Source organism: Ruditapes philippinarum, unplaced genomic scaffold, assembly GCF_026571515.1.
Source record: "Ruditapes philippinarum isolate M1 unplaced genomic scaffold, ASM2657151v2 ctg3864_1_1_1_1, whole genome shotgun sequence".
NCBI lineage: Eukaryota > Metazoa > Mollusca > Bivalvia > Venerida > Veneridae > Ruditapes > Ruditapes philippinarum.
In genome coordinates, this window is record NW_026859228.1 from 289480 (window position 1) to 311770 (window position 22291).

The 22291-nt window shown below is 31.0% G+C and overlaps 3 protein-coding genes across 6 annotated transcripts in view; 2 read left to right on the forward strand and 1 right to left on the reverse strand.

The window, feature by feature from the left end:
• LOC132755708 (uncharacterized) overlaps nt 1-22291 on the reverse strand; it is a 51429-nt gene that overhangs the window by 3725 nt on the left and 25413 nt on the right. The gene's annotated exons all lie outside the window — the stretch shown is intronic.
• LOC132755714 (uncharacterized) lies at nt 3263-9015 on the forward strand. Its single transcript, XM_060746618.1, has 2 exons — nt 3263-3314; nt 7547-9015. The coding sequence occupies exon 2, from the start codon at nt 7553-7555 to the stop codon at nt 9008-9010; it is 1458 nt and encodes a 485-aa protein (XP_060602601.1). The 5' UTR covers nt 3263-3314; nt 7547-7552; the 3' UTR covers nt 9011-9015.
• On the forward strand, nt 15034-18894 carry LOC132755704 (uncharacterized). The gene is made up of 2 exons (XM_060746600.1): nt 15034-15088; nt 16497-18894. The coding sequence occupies exon 2, from the start codon at nt 16503-16505 to the stop codon at nt 18231-18233; it is 1731 nt and encodes a 576-aa protein (XP_060602583.1). The 5' UTR covers nt 15034-15088; nt 16497-16502; the 3' UTR covers nt 18234-18894.

Consider the following 22291-nt stretch of genomic DNA (forward strand, 5'->3'; position numbering starts at 1 on the left):
GAAGAAATGATGGATAAATTATGATAAATAATGAATTATTATAAATAATGCTTTAATCCTGTATAAATAATGAGTATCATTTGCAAACTAGAATAATATGCTGTGTAAATGCTGCTATTACAAAGAAAAATGCAAGTGTATAGACACAACGATACGTTTGTCATTACATAGTTACAGAAATGAGATATATTTATAATTTCCTATTCCTGGCATAGTATGAAGAGTAATATACATAGCTAGTGTTGGACATACGCCTCAATCCATCAATAATAACAGACATGACCACAACTTCACAAGGGTAAAAGGCATTTAAATAACAATACATTTTGTGTAACCCATACACCAACCAAGTCACTTCAAACTAGCAACGTTTCTGCACACTATGTGTGTTTGTGTGCAAATGTGTCTGACCTACACATTGACTTACTCAATGTACTATCTTCTGATAGTAATTTAGGGTTACTAGGGGGTTTTGAAGGGGTTCTAGATGCCCGTCTGCTCTAACGAGATTCCTGTTTTGATTCTAACAGAAACAATAATGTACCAAAATATTAAAAAATAATCAAAGCTAAATCAATGAAAAATTCTTAAAATATAGTTGAAATTCATGCTTTTTAAATTTGATATAAAGTTATGTTCTAATGATAAAAATGACATTCAAATACACAACAGTACATGTTCAGTGTTTTTGTTTCTTTACTTTTTAAAAAGTCAAAAAGTCAAATCTGTTAAAAGTTCGTTGCCTGAAAAAAATATATTATTTGCATATGAAAAAATTTCTAGATATATAACTTTGTATTATTTTAAATAAATCTCTCAACTAGTAGTGAGACATTTATGTATTATGACGAAAAGAGAGAAAGCACTGCTGTATCTACACAGATATCAGAGATTTAGGTAAAATGTTTCCAACACTGAATAATCACAATTATTTCAAGCAGCGTGCAACATAATGAATGCAACAGGCATCATGCAAATGTTCTGTTTCCAGACAAAGCAGGAGGAAACATTTTAAAATCTTGTACAATAAACGTTTTCATGCTAGACACAAATGAGTTTGTTCTTTACAAAACTTTAACAACAAAAAAAAAACAAATAAACATAAAACAACAAGAAACGTATCTTTATTGCCAACATTCTAAAGTAAGATGATAATTTTATATAATTGTGTAAATGAGCAAGTTATCTTCATATAAGTATAGTTCAATTTTTTTTGCTTTCTTTCAGCAGAATTATTAAAGTTTCGGAACTTATCCAGTTTGTTCCAAATAAACTTTAGGGGAAACATTTTAGTAACAGATCTTTTAAAAAAACTATGATCAGAGGAAACGTAAAGTTGTTTTTTCTATAGAACAAAAACAACACATTTGTTTATTATGTAACATTCCTAAATGCATGCTCGTATTATATATTTATATATTTAATATGTACAATGCTGTGTACAATGTTTACAAATATGTGAATATATGTAATAGCTATACTGTCATTTACCATACATTTCACATGACTTTAAAGATCCCAACAATTTCTAAAGTTGCTCTTGCGAAACTATATATCAAAATTGCTATTCAAACCAAGACTAATCGTTTAACACGTATTTGTTTACAGTTGCTCTTTAAACTGGTCAGATGCACATATGATTCAACAAAGAAAAGTTATGAAAACTTATTTGGATACAAATGTTAAATCCATTTTTTTGAAGTTTATTACTATCTACAGTAGATAAAAGGATTCTGGTGTGTAACAAAGAAAGTGACTATCTCCCGACACTGTTGAGCAGCTTAAAAGACGTATCATTTAGGACCAGAGACAGCAAATACGTTTTATCCTTAAGCATACTGCGATAGAGAACATGAACTGTACGCTAGTTGTTGAATAGAAAAGGAAATATTGAAAACTGACATTTTAAATATCAATGTGAAATGAACTTAAATGATAGACAGGCATGTTTGGCCATTAAACTTTTTTGTCATCTAAGATTAATATAGTGAAACTATACACATAAAATAAGACCATTCACACGATATGACGTTGTAGCAACAATAAAAGTCTTCAAACAAATTTTCTATGAAGTTGTATTACTAGAGATTTTGCTGTTATCAAGAAATCTTGCGGAAGTAGTTCTGTAACCGAAACTAATTAGCCTTTGCCCCGATTATAGTGCCAGGCCAGCCTATGTCTTTTCTGACCAGGCTCAACACTGTCGATAGCTCATTTTTTTACTTTGTTTTTGAAGCCCATAAAACTTTAAAAGGACTGTTCCAAATTCAAAGCGAAGGAAATCTACAGAAATTTAGCAGGTAAAGGCCATAATACCTAAAACCTCAATCTATTGAACTAAATGCTAAAGTGGTTTAGCTAAAATGCTAAATTTAAATTCATAGTCTACCATAAATGCTTTGTCTTTAGCGCTCGTTTGCATTCTAAAACTTTGTTGATTACATTGAAGAAATTTAAATCAAAGCGATAAATCTACAATATATTTTATGATACTTTACAGTAACGTACATCACAATTTATTCCCTTTAAGTGTGCTAAGTCATTTAGCAACGCGAAATCTGTGAAAGAGAAAATTCTTCAATTAAAGATTTTATGCATCACTCGAACACATTATATTATGTTTTTTATAAAATATTAAACATCTTTAAAACTTTTCTACTGTCTTAATGACCGAAGGTCAGTTATTACTAGAAAACCATTGATTGAATATACATAATTTTTATTCTAACCAGTAAAACATATGTTTACATGTTAAAGCATTCTCAGAGAGACAAGTCTACACTGAGTTAAACCTACATGACTATTGAGAGAATATCATATAACACAACATAAACAAGATTTTGTATTTATAAAAGGCCTTTTTATTTTAATGCTGCATGCCTTCAGATAAGCCAAAATATTTTTAAAAAATCAAACTTAAACTGAAACTGAAATTTTAAGAAAAACAAAAAGATTAAAGATAAAAGTATTAATTTCTATGTTATGTGAGTTAATTTACTGTTTTGCAGTATTTTTCACCATATTTCTACTACGTTACTATTAAACACAGTAAAGGCTATTTTTGCACATTTTACCCTTTTTGTAACATACATGGGTTATATTTGCCGTTTGCAATGTGTAACTTATTTTCTTTGTTCACTTAACAATATTTTACTTCTTAATTCATTTTTGTTTTCGTGAAAATTAGCATGAATCTGGAGGCGTGCCACTTTAAAATAAGATAGACAATGCAACGTTCAATAAGAGTGCTTCCCCTGTCAAGTTTATTTAAACTTCCGCGTTCCAAAGTAAAATATTCACCTATTTATTACAAGGTAAGAAATTTAAATTGATTTAAATTAATATTATATCAAATCAAATTTTACAAGTATGCCAACACGATTTATTTTAGTAGATAATGTTATTGTCGTCATAATGATAAAAAGGTATATTTTAAATTTTTCAAAACAAGTCAAATACCTAAACTTTTTGTTTGTTTCTTTTTTATATTTTCATTTTTATCTTCCTAAATCATAAAGCATAAGATGAAAATCAAAGCAAACAATTAACAATATGCGAAATTTTACTAATTGTGTTAAATGTTTGTATGTTTGCCAAATAAAATATTAAACAAGTCACGTGACACTAAATATTTTACTTAAGTATTATGATATAAATTCATACGCATTGGTCTCCCTTTGCTTCGCTATATAGCGTATTAGCGTAGCAGGTAAAAATCACTGTGAGGCGTTTGACAATGATAATCTAATCAGTTAACAAAAACATTTGCCGAAAGACCAATCGGTAAACAAAATATTAGATTTTTAACTTGTTTCATTTTCTTGTTTATGAAATAAACAAACAGTCAATGGATCTCTGTTTGAAGGATACTTAAATGATATTCTCTCTTTAATCAAAATATAAAATAACCGTACAAAATTAAATTTTAAGGACTCTTTACCAGTATTTTCCCTTTACCTCCAGACAACTGGTATAGAGTTTAAATCTTTTTGATATTTGATGTCAGTATGAAACGGGTTACGACTGAATATTGTCTAAATATTGAGTTATCTAATGAATTATGATGCAATACATTTGAATTTTGTCTAAATATTGAGTAAGCTAATGATTCAACACATTCTATCTCACAGTAAATACAACCAAAGTGTTTTCTTAAAATGATGGTATTACATGTACATGGTTAAATACTGTCGAAAAGTGAATTCTTATTTGAAACTAATAGCACCCTCCACAAATTTCTCTATCTTTTTTATTTGATAAGAATTCAATAAAAATGATACTCTGCACATCGGCCGTTTGTTTTACTACGGGCCACGTTCTTTAATATACAGTCACAGGCTAAGACCTTTCACCAGGGGCTTACCTCCTAGGACCTTCTATACTACCCAAATATACTTCAACTTATTTATGATACATGTCAATACAAAATCAAATAATTCTAACACAAAAAATATTTATGATACAATTAATCACTGGTCCTTCTAATTCGATACATTCAGACAAATACTAGTAGAAGGGGAAACAACTTAGCCCGCTATCCGGAACTTACACTTGGATCACTGAATGAGTTTGGACTGAAACCTCGCATTAAATACCCAAAAGTAGTGAATATGATAAATAATTTTGATATCTTTTGTTTTACTGAAACAAAGCTGAACGACACTGATGTTATATCTTTACGAAACTATGAGTTTATTTCTTAACCAAGAGAACAATCTTCGCGGAATAGGTGTATTTGTACACAATAATGTTTGTCGTTACTGTAGAAAGTGATTGTGAGTACATTTTGTGGATAAAAATAATCAAAGATATTTTATGTTTAGATGAAGACCTTCTTTTCACTATTATGTATGTTTTGCCTGAACAATCATTGTTTTACAATACTGCTTTATTATCACTTATGGAGCAAGAAATTGTTCAAAATTGTAGCTTACATAATTATGTTTTCTTGACTGGCGATGCAAATGCACATACAGGAACGTTACCCGATGACCTAGAAAATGACACGTTTTTAGCAAAAAAAGAGGTTCTCGCACGATAAAAAGAAAAATCAAACAGGACTAAAATTAATAAACATTTGTAATTTGTTCATATGTAATGGCAGAAAAGGAAAAGATGCCAACATTGGCAAATGTACTTTTCGCAACGTTTCGGTAACTGACTATTGTATTTCAAGTGTTTATTACAAAAAATCTCGATTTTGAAATCATCGAAGTAGACAGTCTGTGTATTCCTAGGGTATTATCAATAAACTTAAATATTATGAAAAATGTGCGAATAAATGAATTTAAAAACAAAGAAAGCGTTCCGCCAAGCATCACTTATAAAATGGTAAAGTAACAAAAGTCATGAATTTATATCGAATTTAGACAATTCTGATATGAATGAAATAAATATTTTTAGAAAACTGTACAGCCGACAACACCAAATTTTTTTTTAAAAATATGGTATCTGAAAACATCAATGCTGTATTTCCGTTTTTTTTGGGGTTAAAAATTTTCACTCAAAGTCACATCTCAATTATAATAACCTGTGTCTGAAACAAAAAAGAGGGAAAAAAACACGAAACGAATTGTGATTCGGCCCTATATGTAGGAACGCTTGCATAAAATACAATTTAGCTCGAAAACGGAATAATAAATGGAGATCAGACATTTATAGATTAAACCTAAAGGCATCTAGCAAAAATTACAAAAAAATGTAATGAATACGAGTTGAATACGTAGCTTCACCATGAAAAATACCCCCTCCCCTCTATATGATATTTATGATAACTTCAAAAATATTAATTTGTCTGCCGAAAATGAGGCTAACGAATTGCCGCCAAATTTCGTATTAAATGACGTTGATGAAATTCTAAATATGCTAATAACAAAGGAAGAAATTGAAAAAGAAAAAGATCTAAAATCAAACACTGGCAAACCCCCATCAGAAGACATAATATTTAATGAATATCTAAAAAGCTCAAAATGTTTAATGATACCTATCTATGAATTGTTTTTTAATAAAGTTTTAGATGCAGGAAATTTGCCTGACAGCTAGCTTGTAGGTACAATTAAACCGGTTTTTAAAAATAAAGGTAATCATGTATAATCATATTAAATCGTTTATATCAATAAATAATTCAGCATTTTTACAAGCGAAAAAGGCTTCGCCAAGGGGATCATTTGATCATTTATCTTCCCTGATAATTAGTTTTTATCTTAATGACCTTTAACATTTTTGAATGTCACGCGGTAATGAAGTAATTGAGGTAAAAGCTAACAGTAATGAAACACACGTTCTTTTATCTATATATCTATTGAAAGTTCTAATTATTGTACGCAGACGATACTTTTAAAAATTCTCAACGAATTCAATAACCATTGTAAGTACTGAAAGCTAAAAATAATACAGAAAAAATGATATGAAATTTGGCACACAAAAAATCGTCAATACTCTTTTCTCATTGGAAATACATACTTCTTAAGAACAATCACCAAAACTAGAAAAAGTACCCCATTCTTTATACTATATATCGAGCAAACTTGTAACCCATAAAAATACAAAATTAGCATAACCCTGTTACGTGATGCTTTATTCAAATACTTTTAAATTATTTTAATTATTTAAATGGATGAAACAAAATAATAACAATACTGGCTACTCTTACCTGCGGCTACAACAAAAATCTTTGTCGAGCAATAACACAGTGAAAACGATCAAGCAAACTTTAGCTAATCAATTTCTCTAAAAGTGGTCATCAGATTTGACAATATCAAATAAAGGTAAAAAAATATGCTGTTTTTAAAAAGGAATTTAAATTTAAAAACTACTTAAAGAAATTACCACGATATAAAGGAAATAAGATTCATAAATTTAGGACATCAAACTATAAATTACCAGTTGAAACCGTGCGATCGAAAACCAGACGCATTGAATACATGCAGTGAAAGAAAATGCTTAAATGCCTCTCGGATATAGTAGATGAGTTCCATACCCTTACTCAATGTAAATATTATGAGGACCCCAGAATAAATATCTAAAATTATTCCATTATGAAAGACCAAATATAATCAAATATTTTGAGCTAATGAACACCGTCGATGAGACAACTCATCTATGACTTTATAATCTAATATCAGTTATCCTTAACTCAACTTGAGATTAAGATAAATTCAATAAACCTACCGGTATGTCAATTGTCATAATTAAAATAATATTTGATTGACTATTTGTTAAGATCATAGATACATTTTATCGCGCCTTTCCATAACTTTACCATGGAGTGTGTCCGTGAACCAAACATACTATTGGTGTGATGATGAATATTAAAAGTTACAATATAAATTTAAAATCTAAAGTTTATGAATATTTATACAGTAAAACAGAAAACAATGAATTCTTCAATTGATATGTACGGTTGTTAAGCAGGAACTGAATAAACTGATAAAGTGTTAAACGCAAAGTAATAGGTTTATCTCATCCCATGTATATAAGACAACAATTTAAATGATTTAGAAATAAATATCAATATAAATGAAGAACTTATATTTTATATTTTTAGGCTGGGATGGAGGTCCCAGGGAAATTAGATCTAGGAGCTCTAAGTGCCGAAAACTTAACATTAGTATGTCTCCCGTGTGATAATGATGGTTTGAAGGAACCAGCTTATGGCTTCTGCCAGGACTGCCAAGAGCACCTATGTGAAACATGCTTTAAACATCACAGACGGCCACGCCCAATGAGAAATCATGTCCTTATTGACAAAGAATTCATGCCAAAGACTCAGGTAAATGCACCTACAGCATCTGAGGATACGGCCGACTTTTGCAAGAAACACCAAGACAAACCACTAGAATTCTATTGTAGGGATCACACATCTGTGGCTTGTTATGTGTGCGTTACACTAGAACATAAGCAGTGTAGGGTGGACTATATTCCTGATGTTTCTGGAAACTTGTCTGACGAGATGACTGTTATATTGGAACAAATGGAATCGTTGATTACAAAATGTAAATCAAACATAGAATATGTTAGCAAAGCTGCGCAAAATCTAGACCTTAGTCATGCTAAAGTTGTTGAAGATATCAAAGTCTTCAGGAAAGAAATAAATGAATGTTTGGACAGAATCGGAACAAGCATATTAAAAGAAGCTGACACAATTGTAAAAATTGCAAAATGTAAACAGGAAACCGTAAAAGCTGCTTGCTTAGAGATAAATGAAGAGCTTGAATGTTCACGTTCGTTGTTAAGTTCATTAAAAGAACAGAACAAGCAAAATAAGTTTTTTATTGAAATGAAAAACGCTGAAAAATGTCTTCCAATACTGACAGATAAGGAAAAGAACGTATTGCATGCAAATACAGCAAACGATTGTATTCAATTTACCTGTAACGCAAGCATTATAGATTTTCTGAAGACTGAGAAAAGTTATGGAACATTGTCAACATTTGTACAGCCGTGCCAAGATAGAGCAATAGAATTACAATATATAGAAACAATAGACATGAAACTGAATTCAGAGAAAGAAAAAAGTAACATTACTGGTCTGGTAATGATTGCTCCTACGAAAATGGTTGTTTCTGATAACAGTAACGAAAAAAATATAAAACTAATTGACGTTGAGAAAAAAGAGGTTGTAACAGAGGTAAAGATGTCTTCAATGCCACTTGATGTTATAACTTTTCCAGAAAAAAAGCTTGCTGTAACTTTAAAAGGTGAAACGTTTGTTCAGATATTGTCTTATTCTGACGCGAAACTTTCATTAGATCAACGTATAGATGTACGAGAAAAGTGTAATGGTGTTGCTTATAGCCAGGATAAATTGGTTGTCACTTGCCAAATATCAAAGAAAATAATCATTATCAATCTTGAAGGAGATATTCTCAATGTTCTTGGTTCTCCTGCTATATTCTATGGGCCTATGAGAGTTTTTATCAGCAAGGATGAAACGTTCATATATGTATCGGATAGAGATTGGAGACAAAATAGCAAGTTTTTGAAAATTGATTGGAAAGGAAATTGTTAAAACCGTTTTTGTAAGTTAATCTTAATTGTATCACTTGAAAATTTTATCGACATATAGAGGAGTTTTTAAATTTTACAGCAAATCTATATGGAAGATAGAGACTATAATAATTTGCACTGATTTATTGTTACAGAGACCAGTGGATACAGAAATAAGTGAGACATGTCAAGCCTAGACTTAAAGAAATGGATGTGGTAAGTTTGATTGGACAAACAAGACTGAGATGAGGAGCTAACAGTCTCATTTTCGGACAATGGATTCAATAGGAGGAGAAAAAAGGCTGTAACACTATGACTTGTGACAGAGACGAAAAGAATAGTACTGCATATGCGGTCTGTTCAGAAACTCAGAACCACCAGAGTAACACAAGAAGATCTGGAGAGGAGAGGGCTGATATTGTGAAAGTATTCCATGTTAAATGAGGATATATAAATATTACAAAGGAATATGTCGTCCTATCTTAAAAAAAACTGACATTGTCTTTTCTTCGTAAACTGATACGTGATAAATAAAGATGAGGTGTTCATAAAGTAGGACCTTGCAGGACCAGGTTATGTTAAGTAGGGAACAATAGCTTTCATGCATCAATTTGGCGAGTCATAGAGCAATGAGATTTTTACTTTGCTCGGCCAGTACACTCTAAATGTATATGTACAAGGTGAAATAAGGTAGAATCATTTTTGTTGGAAAACTTTTTGTTATCATTAAAGTTGATGTTTTAAATTATTGTTTGGTTTAAACATTTTTATCTAAGCTCGATTGCAAAACAAGTTCTTGCAACTTATATTAATCACTTTCGAGTCCGCTTCCTGGAACCAACCAGTACTGGTGTCATAAGAAGAAACTTGGTTGTGACTCGATTAGGGCTCGAACCAATGATCCATGGGTTGAAAGACAGACACCTTAACCACTAGGCCACCGCTCCCCCTTAAATTATGATGATTATAGAGTAAATAAATGTATATTTGCATGGGCCGTGGATAATGGAAATACTTGATGTACAAATTGATATTTTATTGCAGAGAATAGTTAAATTCGCTAAGACTAAACATGAACTCTCAATAACCGTTTTAACGCAAGGAATTAGAACAATTTACTGATGTTTTATTTGAATGTCATGCAGCCCACTGATGTGAATGGATGTCACCTTAATAAGCTTGGGGTATATAGAACTTTCAAACATTCTTATGCTATTGAACACTATTGCAAAATTATTTTTTCCATTTTCGTCATGATATATCTCCCTTCTCTAAGTTTAGTTGCAGTGTGGCGCCAATTAGGCCATAGATTGGGAGATATAAAAAAATCTTCCAGAAACATAAAAGCATGTCAGTTGTGTGATAATTGTGTTGAATCAGAGCTGCTCCATGTTATGCTTAAATGTCTTATTATGTTAGGGAGAAACAAATAATGTTTCATTAACCTGTAATGTCAACTGTAATTTTAATGTGTTAAATGTTTCAGAAAAAAATAATAAAAATTTTGATATGGTTAGAAAAACACCTGTTGTAATATGTTGAAAACTAGAAACAATGCTCTATACAATTTGTCTACTTAATGTTTTGAATTTTGTATATATGTTGAACTCTACATTGTACAGTGTAAGTTTTTAGCTATTACTATATGTTTTAATTTTGTATATAGTCTGAATTATCAGTCGTTAAGGATTTACTATGTTAGAAATTCCTTGTTAATCTGTTTGTTACTAGTCCTAAGCGATGATACATATTTTATGGGGCTTATTACCCTAATGCATCTAGTGATTATTTTCCAAATCAAATCCAATTTTATCTTTCATTCATTTCTATTTTAACTAACTTATAAGATTACACTGGAAATATAATAAAGTTGCTGTCTAAAATTAGCAAGGAAAATGCCTAACCTTTATTGTGAGGATTATGTGTAGGAATGTGAAAGTCTGGACATAATACCTAATTATATAAATAGTCTTTTACAATTCTACCCCACAATGGCTTTGCGCGATGTATATATATATGTATATGTAATTTTATGTATTGATGTGATTAATTGTATAATGATGATATTTGAATGAAAGATAAATAAATAAATGTTAAAGACCAAGCTTATGTCTTTTTAATCATGTTTAGTGGTGAAATGCTCTCGAATATCGTGTCTCTCATTGACATATTCAATGAAACCATAATCACGATAGTCACCTTTGACTTGCAGTTTTCTCTTACATTTTCTCCACTTTGTGTACAGTGCTCTGGTCTGAACAGTGCTTATGTATTCTATTTCCACAGACAATAATTATATCCCTTAAAGACGTCTGCTTTCTCTAGTTTTCTTGTTAAAATAACTGTATGAAGACTCTTGTGACCTCGAATCTCAATGGCGACACCTTGAGCAGTTGAATTATTGAAGTTCCAACTGCTCTCTAGATGGGCTATGATGGGGGTTATTGCAAGGTTCGTTTTCATCAGATGTGGCATTAAACACATGTTTACGCGGTCTGTCACACTATAAATAAGGGCACGCTGGACAACATTAAGCTTACTTGAATTGACTGTTATAATGTTTTTCATCTTCAAAAGACACAAATGCTGTAAAACAAAATTTAAATATTTCAGCAGTTATTAAATGTTAAATCTCAGCTTTCTATCAAAAACAAAAACATTTCAATTATTATGTTTACCTCTGTTGGTTTAGGTACAATGCTGCACAAAAAAGTCTTTTTGTCATCACATTTGTATGTAAACATAAACAATCCTAGACACAAATGAGGTTGTTCTTAACAAAAACTTAACAACAAAAAAAAACCATAAAACAACAAAAAACGTATCTTTATTCCTAACATTCTAATGTAAGGTGATAATATTATATAATTGTGTAAATGAGCAAAGTTAATCTTCACATAACGGTAAAAGTTTCGGAATTTATTCACTATACTTTCACAAAATAGCATTTGATCCAAATGAACTTAGGGAAAAAATAGTAAACAGATCGTTTCATTTCTTACAAACTGTGATCAGAGGAAGCGTAAAGTTTTTTTTCTATAGAACAACACAAACACATTTGTTTTTGTATGTCACTTCTTAAATATATGGTGTTTTATATGTACAATGTTGTGTACAATGTTTACAAATATGTGAATGGCTAGCATATAAAATACTGTAATTTGTCTTTCATATGACTTGACTCTAAAGATCCGAATAATTTCTAAAGTTTGCTCTTGAGAAAACAATATATCAAAATTGCAATTCAAACTAATACTGGCCATTTGACACATATTTGTTTACAGTTGCTCTAAAAAGTGAGCAGTTACATTTAAGAAAACTGATTGGGCAAAACAATAAATCCATTACCAGTATATAAGGTTTATTACTGTTAACAGCAGACAAACGGATTATTGTCTGTAACAAAGGAAGTGACGATATCCTGAAACTGTTAAGCAGCTTAAAACATATGACATTTTTGGACCAACGAGAGCAAATATTTATAACCTTTAAGCATAATGTGATAGAGAAACATAATTTTACGCTATTTGCTCAATAGAAAAAGAAATATGATAGGCTAATATTTTCTAAATATCAGTGTGAACTAAACTAGAATGATACATAGGGATATGTCGTAATTGAAAAAAGCTCTATCATCCGAGATACCGGTAATTAAATAAGTCGATTCACACGAATTAATGACATTGTATCGACTATTTATCAATATTTGTTGACATTATCCACATGCTTTATTATTCTCATTAGTTTTATTGAATTGCGAGTATCTTATTCACAGACTAAAAAGAACCTTTATCGCGACTGTCACAATTTCCTTACAGTTTTCATAACTTCTAAAAGATTTTATATTTCCCAACTTCGTGGTTAGAATCAACGTTCAGAAAAGTGCTTATTTCAAAGACCAATACACTCTTTTTCGTAGATTCTGTTTTCTTTTACATGTTTATCTTAATAAGTTTCAAATATGTGGACAACCTCAACATCGACATTATGTCGTAACGCTTCTTAAATAGCCGCATGTCTAATAAAAGAGAGTTTTATTCTTAAGGTTTTGATCCCATATCTTCATTTTTTGAAACTGATGAAAGGATGGAATTAATAGAAATGTTTGAAAAGACATTCAATCTTTATACTTTTTTAATATTGGCCATGAACTTGTGTCATGTTTCTGCACAGGTTAGTTCCGTTGCAGAAAAGCTTTCAGAAGTTTTAGATTTAGGTTTATTTGGTGGAAACAAATTCGGAAATATGTACCATTTTGTCCCGTTTACCGTGAAACCGTATGCTTTCCATGCAAAATGAGAAAACGAGAAAAAAGTGAAAAGAGAAGGTTTTGGCTATAGCGGATGAGGCAAAAGAGAATTTGAGTTTACTCATTTGAGCACAAATGACTTTTGAAATGTACATCGAGTAAAGCAACTTGTCTCTCATTATAGTACACACAACGTTTTATCGTTTAAAGGAACATGTACCATTGAAATTGAATCAATTACAATCAAAACCAATAAAGGTATTCGGTAGGTCACAGGCAAATTTTCTTTGAAGTTTGATCACTTTAGATATTGCTATTATTGGAGTAGTTTTATGTCTTAACCTTCTGTAACTGAAAGTAATGAGCCTTTGCCGCCTTTACAGGACCAGGCAAGCTTCTGTTTAGTCTGACCTGGCTCTACCCTGTTGGTAGTTTAATTTTTGTACTCTGATTTTGAAGTCCCCTAAACTTTAACTGACTGTTCCAAATTCAAAGCAGTGGAATTCTTTTAAAGTCATTGATTGGTGGTTAAGACCAATTTTACATGGACACTAAAATGCAAAATTGGGCAACAACTACATAATTATATTCTATGTCGTTTAATTATTTTAAATGAATCTGTTCTTTACTTATCTTGCATATCTTTACGTTCTGAAATGGTCATTGATAGGTTCCGTACTGTCTACAATGAATCGTTCTGTACTACGCTCGTAAAAAGTATAATTATTAGATAAAAATTAAGATATGAAACCATTTTAGCTGTAATTTTGGAAGTAATTGGTTGACTCAATCACAAAGAGAGCGACCATCTTGAATGGTAATAATATTGTATTTTGTTAAGAAAAGACATTATGAATGCACAATTTATATCAACGTTACATGAATAATAATATCTAACTGACTATAACTTTATTGTTATGACTAGATTATCTTCAAACTAAAGCTTTTAACAACTTTTAAGACACAATCTTTAAAAGATAAATATTGTCCTTTATATTAATTTACTCATAAATTATCTCCCGCTGATGCCTCAAACTAGATAAAATCACGTGTGTTCAATAAAAATAATCATGATTGTATGAAGCTGCCTTATTATTTCTTCTCTATTAAATTCAATTAAGTAAAAAAATGAATTCATTGTTGAACAAGGGAGTGCAACTATACATGTTTAAAGTTATATTGGTATACCAGCGCTTGTCTGCCTTGATTATATTGCAGACGATACAACTACAACATATTCTTTATTCTTTAACTTCACCATTATATTCACCCTTATATTGCACTATATCATATACAAAAGGCAAAATCTGTGAATAAGATTATTGTTCTAGTAAAATCGTTCGTAATCAGTAAATTAGGTATTACCAGATGAGCCAAAATATTTCAAGAAATTCAATCTTTAGAAATATATATGAAGATCTTAAGAAAAGTAAAAATATTCAATATCTAATTAATTATTTAAATGTTATGTGCGATTGATAACAATAACTGCATTTCTACTGCGTTACTAACGCAGTAAGAGGCATGTATGTATATTTTGACCTCTGGATTGTGAGTGCCGTTTGCAATGTGCAAATTTCTTTCTTTGTTCGCTTCATAATATTTTAATTTTAAATGTATTTTCAAAATGTTCATGAAAATTAGCATCAATTAGGAGGTATGCTTGCTTTAACATATGAAACACCTTTAGAAACATATTATTATGTCAACAATATAAAGTTAAGAGAAAGTAAAAAGGGAATGCACTCTTATTACCAACCATATTTACGTAAGAGTACATTCCCTTTTCACGTTCTTTTGAACTTCCGCGTTCCAAAGTCCAAAGGTTTTTAGCAGTGTTTAGATTACAAGGTGAGCAAATTTAGAATATTAAATCTAATATTCATCTAAGAATAAAATCATATATCGTACGTATGCAAACAAAAGGGACTTTAGTACATAATGTATTTTTCGTCCTAAAAATAAAATAGTATATTTCAAGTTTTCACAACAATATCACATAGATCTACCACAACTTTTTGTTTTGTTTCAATTTTATTTTTTATTTTTCTAAATCATAAACATATCGAGGTAAAAATAAAAGAAAATTAACAATATGCGAAATTTTGTTAATTGTGATACATGTTTGTAAATATGCTTTATAAATATCAAACAAGTAACGTGACGATGAATATTTTACTTACGTACACTGATAATCTTATCAGGTGACTAAATATTTATCAAACGACCAGAGGGTAAACAAGATGTCTACCTTTATTTTTATTTTCTTGTGTAGGAAATAAAAAGCACTCATGGTATCTTTGTTTGAAGGATAGTTACATGATATGCTCTCTTTAATTAAAATATAAATAACCGTTCACATTATGTGTGACAGTCTATATACTCTTCATTATTGTATTTTTTACCTTTACCTCTAGACAACCGGGATATCGTTATTTGAAGTCAGTACCCATCGATTTACGATTTGATCACCTAAAACATTGAGTTGACAATTTGTGCACCATATTTCTACAGTATCGACCCAATTTGTTTTGTCTTAAACTGATTGCATGCTACTGATTAAATATTATCTAATTGTTGTTATTTCTGAAAGTAAATACTTGTTGAAAACAAATAGCACCCTTTACAAATTTTTGTTTCATAAGAATTCATTTCAATAAAAATGATAGCAAATATCTCTCGGAAGACAGTGCCCAGGCCTTTCAAGCAGATATTAATAGAATATATTGTATAAATTTTATGTAAAAAATGACAAAGTTATTTATCTAATATGTATACTAATACAAAGAGTCTTAAAGTTATTACAAATAAACCTGATTTTTCATATACGTGTATAGACAATTTTAATTAGTTAGTGTTAATTTCATCTTCAAATTATGCACGAACGGAAGTCGACATGGCTTTCTTTTGGGTGACCCCCAATTATTTTCTCTTACTTTAAGATCATGATAGATTAAAATGAATTCGATATGCGATTACATTCTGCTTTATGTAACACTAGCATACGCCTTTAATTGAAATACAAGTAGAAAAACTAACATATAAAGTTTTAGAATTAAAGTATAAATTGATAATATTACTTTATCAGGTCAAATATTTTTAAAAGGGTATTTCTGAAAATATGCCAGTAATTTGATTGCCCGTCAGAAATTGATACTAGTGTTTTAAATGTAAATGGATCGGTCGAATTCCATGTATTTAACATCAAAATTGATATGATTTTGAAAAAATAATTCTTCACATATCATATTTTTTTCAGACAGGAATGGAGGTTCCTGGTAAATTAGGTCTAGGAGATCTAAATGATGATGACTCGACATTAATATGTCTTCCATGTGACAGTGATGGTTTGAAGGAACCTGCTTATGGCTTCTGTCAGGACTGCCAGGAGCATCTATGTGAAACGTGCTACAAACATCATAGACGTGCACGTCCATTTAAAAACCATGTACTCATTGACAAAGAATCCATGCCAAAGACCAGGGTAAATGCAGCAACAACATCTGAGGATACGGCCGACTATTGCACGAAACACCAAGACAAACCACTAGAATTTTATTGTAGGGATCACACATCTGTGGCTTGTTATGTGTGCGTTACATTAGAACACAAACAGTGTAAGGTGGACTATATTCCTGATGTTTCTGGAAACCTGTCAGATGAGATGGCCGATATATTAGAACAAATGGAATCGTTGATTAAAAAATGTAAATCAAACAAAGAATATGCTTGCAAAGCTGCGCAACATCTAGACCAAAGTCATGCAAAAGTTGTTGAAGATATCAAAGTCTTCAGGAAAGAGATAAATGAATGTTTGGACAGAATGGAAACCAGAATATTAAAGGAAGCTGACACAATTGTAAAACAAGCAAAATGTAAACAGGAAACCGTATTAAATGCTTGTTTAGAGATAACGGAAGAACTTGAATGTTCACATTCATTGTTAAGGTCATTTAAAGAACAAAACAAGCAAAATAAGCTTTTTATCGAGATAAAAAACGTCGGAAAAAGTCTGCCGATATTGATAAATAAGGAAAAGAATGTATTGGATGCAAATACAACAAACGAATGTATTCAATTTACCCGCAGCACAAGCCTTATAGATTTTCTTAAGACTGTGAATAATTATGGAATATTGTCAACATTTGTACAGCCGTGTCAAGATAGAGCAATAGATTTACAACATATAGAAACAATAGACATGAAACAGACATCAGAAAAAGAAAAATGTAACATTACTGGTATGGTTATGATTGCTCCTACGAAAATGGTTGTTGCTGATAACATAAACAAAAACGTAAAACTGATCGACGTTGAGAAAAACGAGGTTGTAACAGAGGTAAAGATGTCTTCACATCCGTTGGATGTTATAACTCTTCCAGATAAAAAGCTTGCTGTAACTTTGTTGGATGAAACGTTTGTTCATATATTGTCTTATTGTGACGCGAAACTTTCATTAGTTCAACGTATAGATGTCAGAGAAAAGTGTCATGGTGTTGCTTATGGCCAGGATAAATTGGTTGTATCTTGCAATAAATCAAAGAAAATAATCATTTTGAATCTTCAAGGAGAAATTCTCGATGTTCTTGGTTTTCCTGCTATCTTCTATGGGCCTCGCAGAGTTTTGATCAGCAAGGATGAAACGTTCATATATGTATCGGATACAGATGGGAGTCAAAATAGTAAGGTTTTGAAAATGGATTGGAAAGGAAATATTAAAACCGTTTTTGAAGAACAAAGTTATAAATTTCCTTACGGCCAACAACAATTAGAAGATGACACTATACTAGTGTGCTACAGACACAGTAACACTATTCTGAGACTGTCAAGCAGCTTAAAGAAATGCGATATTATTGGACTAGAGAGAGCAAATATTTATTTTCCAAAAGCTGTAACATACTGCGACAAAGAACAAAAACTGTACGTAAGTTGTTCATCAGAGAAAGAAGACTGGCGGGCTGATATTGTGAAAGTATTCCATGTTAAATGGATATAAATATTACAAAGGAATATGTCGTTATCAAAAAACTGACATTGTCTTTTCTTCGTAAACTGATACGTGATAAATAAAGATGAGTGTTCATACAGTAGGACCTTGCAGGACCAGGTTATGTTAAGTAGGGAACAATAGCTTTCATGCATCAATTTGGCGAGTCATAGAGCAATGAGATTTTTACTTGGCTTGGGCCAGTACACTATAAATGTATCTGTACAAGGTGAAATAGGGTAGAATCATTTTTGTTGGAAAACTTTTTGTAATCATTAAAGATGTTGTTTAAATTATGGTTTGGTTTAAACATATTTATTGAAGCTCGATTGCGAAACAAGTTCTTGCAACTTATATTAATCACTTTCGAGTCCGCTTCCTGGAACCAACCAGTACTGGTGTCATATGAAGAAACATGGTCGTGACCAGAGTAGGGCTAGAACCCATGATCTCTGTGTTGAGAGGCAAACACCTTAACCACTAGGCCACCGCTCCCCCTTAAATTATGATGAATATAGTGTGAATAAATGTATATTTGCATGGGCTGTGGATAAAGGAAATACTAGATGTAGAAACTGGTTTCTCCACTTTGTGTTTACAATCTGAACAGTGCTCTGGTCTGAACAGTGCTGGTGTATTCTATTTCCACGGACAATATATCCATTCTGCATTATCTAGTTTTCTTGGTAAAATAACTGTATGAAGGCTCTTGTGACCTCAAATCTCAATGGCAACACCTTAAGCAGTTGAATCATTGAAGTTGCAACTGCTCTCTAGATGGGCTATGATGGGTGCTCAATCACACAAAAAAAGTCTTTTTGTCATCACATTTTTATGAAAACATAATCAATGTTCAATAACAACATAAAATATATAAGTTTGATTCTTAATAAATTTTATTTCATAATTCATGAATATATAAACTGTTTCCATTCATAACTCCCTGGGTAAAATCACTTTTGAGACAACTGGACTCAAGTTCAGTCATAAATTACATGCTCGTGTTACAATTATTTTTTTAAATTAATACATTGAAAATAAATAATATCACAGTTTTTTCACTTTGTATTAATATGGTTATGCATTACATCTATGTTAAGTCTTACTTTTCATTGTTCATGTAGGACGACATAACTTCGTCTTGAAATTTAAAATGTTTGAAATATCACAGTCAGTAAAGATGATGAAGGTCTTTTAAAACGTTTTTAAGGGTTAAGGTTGAAGAGTTGGTCCATTGGTGTCATTTCGAATTATTTCATCAAATACAAACTCCATTTTGTCTATAGCATCTCCCACTATTGCATATGTCTGAAAAAAAAGAAAAATGAAAAACAAATAATTACATTCCATATATACAATGTTAATCATTTACAAATGTTGTAGTTATCAGTCAATGTGTAAATGATCAGCTGAGCTCATACAGGCAAGAGATTATCCATACAAAAATCTTAACCTTTTTGTCTGACACAATTAGACTGTATAAATGTTGATGTTTAAATGCAGGTAAACAATACTTGTTTTGATACAAATCTTCTTCATATATATATCATAATCTACCTTTAACTTAATGAGCAAAACAAAACAAAGTTGCTAGTTTAAAGCTAAATGTGAACATTTTAATGTTAACAAAATGTGTCTGGTTGCATAATAAAATGCAAGTAAATGTAATTCCTATATCAGGAAGCTGAAGTACTGAACATAATCGAGCCTACAGATTGTAGGTGGTTTTACGTAGACACCTAGTACGCTTGACTTGTACATCTGGACACCTGAGATGTCTAGCCACTAATAAAGTTGGAAATTTGCTATAAGGCCATATGATCTGTGTCACCTAAACCAAAAGAAACTTAAAATTACCTGTGCAAAGATTTTCTCCTTATATTTTCTGTCAATGATGGGATCTTCATGGGCCAGTGAAGTTTGCATCATACTGGTTGGTGAGCCCGTTCTTTCCCTATCCCCTAAACTACCCGCAGTTTTACCACTGCTAGGTCGGCCTCTAGATGCAGGAGTCGCACTTTGTTTATCATACTTCATATCTACTTTTGTAGACTGAAAAGAATGTATACAAAAAAATGTTGATATTTTTACTTAATACGTATTATTTTTTTGTAATAATATGTTAATAGCATTGGACCAGAGCTTTCTTTTCAAACTTTAGTTTTTGTGTAGAGAAATAATCTTTAGAATCTTTGATTGAAAAGTTGTAATCCTTATACTGCTGGAACTGAAAGCGACATGTTTTTGCCACAAGTATAAGTCAAGCAATTATGCACATCTGTGCTGTCACTCTAGGCTCTGCTGACTGATCAACTGTGAAATTTTATCTGAATATCCCAAAATTGAAAAAGGAGAGTTCAAACAATAAACGTAGGACTGGACATTTTTTAGCAGAATAAGAAAGAGAATAAGAAATGCAGTATTAATTATTTTAGATCAAATTGTGCTATCTTGCATAATTTGCGTTCTGAAATGGTCATTATATCCTTCTTGTACTGACCACAAAGAATTATTCTATTGTAAAAAGTAAAAAAAGGAAAGAAAAAATAGATATGAAGTTATTTAAGCTGTAATGATGAGACTAATTGGTTGACAAAGTAGCAACCATCTTGAGTGGTAATAATATTGTTTTAGGTTAAGAAAAGACATAATGAATACATAATTTACAAAAATAATTTACCCCAAACCAATATTCTTTGTTTGTTTGAAGCTGTTGCATAATACATTATCATACATAATTGTTATACATATTATATGAAAATTGAATGAATGTTTAAATATAATGTATATTGTAATTATATAAAAAATATTATTATAGATGATGATTTAAATATTATGTAGATATCATGTAAGGTATCAGAGGGATGACCCCGACCCTCTCATACCTATTACGGGGTAAATAAACGGGGTTACCCAGTTGGGGCCTCAAAAAAAAATTACAAAAAACTTAATGAATATTTTTCATTAACTGGCTATATATATAACTTTATTTCTATAAAGAGATTGTCTTCAAACTTAAATACAACAAATTAAGCTAGGTTTGATAATGGCTCATAAATAATCTTCCGCTGATGCCTCAAACTAGCTGAACTCATATTTGTTCAACGAAAATATACATGATTGTATGGAACTGCCTTTTAATTAACTATTTTATGTCAAGAAAATTAAATTAATAGTCGACCATAAATGCTTTGGCTAATATACTAGTGCTCGTCAGCATTCTTTCAAGACTGTTGATTATATTGAATAAATATAAATCAAAGCGATAAAACTACCACATATTCTTATGTTACTTAACAGTAACGTCACGATTTATTCCCTTCAATTGCGCCAAGCCATTAAGCAACGCAAAATCTGTGAAAGAGAAAATTCTTCAATTAAAGATTTTATGCATCACTCGAACTCAATATATTATGTTTTTCATAAAATATATAAAAAGAACCTTTAAAACTGTACTACTGTCTGAATGACCGAAGGTCAGTTATTACTAGAACACCATTGAATGAATATACATAAGTTTTATTCTATAGGGTTAACGCACGTTTTTCCGTGTTATAACGTCTGCAGAGTCCCGAGGAACGGTTGGTGCCCGAGCCCGGTAGGGCGAGGGCTCCAACAGTTCCGAGGGACTCTGCAGACGTTATAACACGAAATAAACGTGCGTTGACGATATTATAGCATAAAATTTTAAAACAGATTCATGATGTATATTATATATAAAACACAAACATTAAATCCTTGTGCTTGAACGGTATTTATCCAACTCTACATGTTTTACGTATGCGTTTTATTTTATCCGGGGCCAACAACTTGAGAACCGAACGAAATTTCGAATTTTAATTGATTTAACAAAGTTTAACTTTAGAGATATATTAACTTAAGAAAGACATAACATTACTCTACCAAAGACAAAACAGGCGCCTCAGACATTCCTAGAATAATTACAGATTGGCGGTAGGAAAAAGATCAGTGACATCAAATTCAATTTCAGAATCGTTTTTTTAAGCACGAGTTTACAAAAAATCAGGCATAAAACATTATTCTCTCAAAGAAACATACAGAACATT

Bases quoted from the DNA above. Each gene is read 5' to 3' on its own strand.
- LOC132755714 (XM_060746618.1), top strand. From the start codon at position 7,553: ATGGAGGTCCCAGGGAAATTAGATCTAGGAGCTCTAAGTGCCGAAAAC.
- LOC132755704 (XM_060746600.1), top strand. From the start codon at position 16,503: ATGGAGGTTCCTGGTAAATTAGGTCTAGGAGATCTAAATGATGATGAC.